This window comes from Solanum lycopersicum, chromosome 4 (assembly GCF_036512215.1).
Source record: "Solanum lycopersicum chromosome 4, SLM_r2.1".
NCBI lineage: Eukaryota > Viridiplantae > Streptophyta > Magnoliopsida > Solanales > Solanaceae > Solanum > Solanum lycopersicum.
Window position 1 is genome coordinate 6615033 of NC_090803.1, and position 3124 is coordinate 6618156.

General features: G+C 31.1%; 1 protein-coding gene across 3 annotated transcripts; it reads left to right on the top strand.

Annotated features, from left to right (window-relative positions):
• Positions 1-397: 397 nt before the first annotated feature.
• LOC104646677 (flocculation protein FLO11-like) lies at positions 398-2017 on the top strand. 3 transcript variants are annotated; one of them, XR_740843.4, is made up of 5 exons: positions 398-634; positions 1123-1221; positions 1310-1408; positions 1497-1568; positions 1758-2017. XR_740843.4 is itself a non-coding variant. In XM_069296524.1 (5 exons), the coding sequence occupies exons 1-5, from the start codon at positions 811-813 to the stop codon at positions 1803-1805; spliced, it is 390 nt and encodes a 129-aa protein (XP_069152625.1). In that variant the 5' UTR covers positions 398-810; the 3' UTR covers positions 1806-2017. The 3 variants fall into 3 exon arrangements, 2 of the variants coding, with proteins under 2 accessions (XP_069152625.1, XP_069152624.1); XM_069296524.1 differs by having other exon boundaries at positions 398-882; XM_069296523.1 differs by having other exon boundaries at positions 398-882; positions 1497-2017.
• The last annotated feature ends 1107 nt before the right edge of the window (positions 2018-3124 follow it).

Sequence of the window (3124 nt, forward strand, 5' to 3'; positions counted from 1 at the left end):
TGGCACGTCAGACATCATGAATTTATACATATGTCATTTGATCCTTATTCAAGACCGACTCGAGATGTAGAAGGAATCGAACGTATAAGCTATGAATCAACAATAGATGTTGGAGATTATATACCTGATATAGCGGTAAGCATTAACAATTAATTATAAACTTAAAACATTACTAACTTATATAAATATTTCAAAATAAATAAATAAAACTATTTATATATTTTTGTAGGGTACATCAGGTACTGTCCATTGTGACACCGAAGATACTACTATTTATAAAACTCAAGATTTTATTGAAGGATTGCTTGATGATCCGATTGAGTCGCATGTTCGTGTTATTTGTCTATTTAATACAGTTATTTCCTTTAATTACTAAATGAGGGGTCTTTTGTTTTTCTTTTGTTTTAGCTATCGAAAATTCGAGATGCTTGACCAAACAATTTATAAATATGTTCTCCGAAAATAGTAGGTGGGAGGAAAAAAATAATTTTGAGATCCCATGAATAAGGCGATAGAATCTCAAACTTTAGTGTTAAAACATCAGATACACACATAATTGGAAATGACTTATGTCTATCACCTCTAACAATACACAACTTATGTCACCCTGAATAAGTACTTCTTCACAGTGCTTGTAAGTAACATGTTCACATCATATTAAAATCAATTCTTTGAAGTAAACATTGTGATCACTTCATAACAATCTTGATTTGCACTGTTTATCTTTATGCCCTTCATCCATGGGATCACTTCTGTTACAAGTTTGAGATCTTAAATCCTTCTCATCCTGCCTTGATTCATTGGATCCTGATGCCTTGGAAACAGAATCTTCTAGGGCCTCCAGAAAAGATGGAATCGTCAACTTATCTGTGCAGCAATGATGTATGAAAATTAATCAATTTTAAAACTAAAACAACACTGATAATAAGCACTATACATTACACTATATATAAGCAGAAATGAGAATTTTTGAAATGTCTTACACTATAATGCCTTACATTATACATTTTTTCAGTTTTGCTTTACAGGAATTTTTTTCATTTTGTCATTTGTTTTTGAAATATTTATAGTAGTTATTAACACTTTGATTTTATATTAAATAATATTTTAATTATTTTTTAGATTCATATTACGGGCCCTTCATCTACCGTGGAGGAGAGTCCCACGACGATCATAGAGGATATTGTTCCGACAGTTAATGAGGATCCCGATGTTACACAGGTTTATGTTATTTATTTATTTTTGAAATTTTTATATTAATTATTAAAACTTTGATTTTATATTAAATTAAGTTTTGATAATTTTTTAGATTCATACTACTGGCCCATCATCTACAGTGGAGGAGAGTCCCACGACGATCATAGAGGATGTTGTTCCGACAGTTAATGAGGATCCCGACGTTACACAGGTTTATGTTAGTTATTTATTTTTGAAATATGTATATTAATTATTAAAACTTTGATTTTATATTAAATTAAGTTTTAATAATTTTTTAGATTCATACTACGGGCCCTTCATCTACAGTGGAGGAGAGTCCCACGATGATCATAGAGGATGTTGTTCCGACAGTTAATGAGGATCCTGATGTTACACATGTTTATGTTATTTATTTATTTGTTGAAATATTTATATTAGTTATTTTGTAGACTTTTAATTTGCATCACATTGCATATTTCTATTATTTATACTTTTATTTTTTAATTTCTACTATCTAACTTAGTATTTGCAGACCACCTTATCACCACTTTCGTCTACAGATGTTGCTTTCATCATGCCAGTGGATGATATGCCGCAAACACCCGTAAGAAAAAAACTTGTTAAAAAAATTGTAAAGAATGTGAACATAAAGGATCTTCAGGCCAAAAAGAGAAAGAGGAACAATGGAGATGAAGATGGATATACGGGACTTAGACCGCGAGATGTTTTACAAATTTCAAAAAAGGGTTGTGGAATATAATATTAATTTTATTTGTGTATGAATCTTTTTTTGAGGGTATATAGTAAATTATTCTAATCATATATAGTTTTATTTTGGTGTATGTATCTTTTTTTTGTGGTGTATAGTATTATTCTTTTAGTTATATATATCATTATTATTTTGTGTATGTATTTTTTTCTTTTAAAAAATAAATGAAAATTTTTGAAAATTTAAACATGACTTGAAGATGATCAAAAAGTTCGAATAAAAAGTTGCATAAAAATTGATGCAAGAATAAATTAACACAATTAAACATCTTTCTTTAGCTATTACCACCATATGAGGCATTTCGATTTCGTGAATGACAGTTGCGCCTATCATGGCCTATTTGTTTGCACGTTGAGCACTTGCGAGTGAGTATACTTGCAGGAACATCCATTTCATTTTGTATACGAGTGGTTTTATTTACACACACTTTTCGTAAATAATTTTTATTTGCTATCATAAGAAAGGGACTATCAAGCCAATTCTTTTCACCACCGAATGGATTGAATTATCCAAAGTAGGCTTTTTTGTAGCTATGCACAGTGAATTCTGGTGTCATATGCTCCCATGCTTGATACCTAATTTGGTCGAATTCCTTTATTGCATGAGAACACAGAATGTGGTATGATTGTTGTTTACCACATTGACATTTTCCTTGTGATGCATTTACAATGTGCTTATTACCACCACGACCATGATGCATATGTGTCTGCACCTCAAATATGTTTTCCCTTTGTTGGTGATAGTTGATCAGTGTGACGTTGTGACTTTTTTCAATTATCCTCAAAAATCTTGAATGGTTTAGGCATCCATTGTTGCTTTTTCTGTACTAGATGATTAACAAATTTTGATCTTGTAACAAATTGATTCACAATTTATTGTAAGTGAGTCTTACCATTGCAGTAACTGGTAAACCCCTTGCTGATTTGAGAAGACCATTGAATGATATAGAACTGTTTGTTATCAGCATGCCCCATCTCTTACCTCCATCCCTGTGCAATGTCCATTTGTCAAGATCGTTCTTCATTAGCTACACATACACTTCCGCATTAATCTCTTTGATCATTTCCATTTTTTCCAAAAACTTTTTCTCCTGACAGTGATTTGCAGCTGCCCATAACAGGTTGTTCAAAGTGACATTTTTGATTTTTTTTTTAAAAA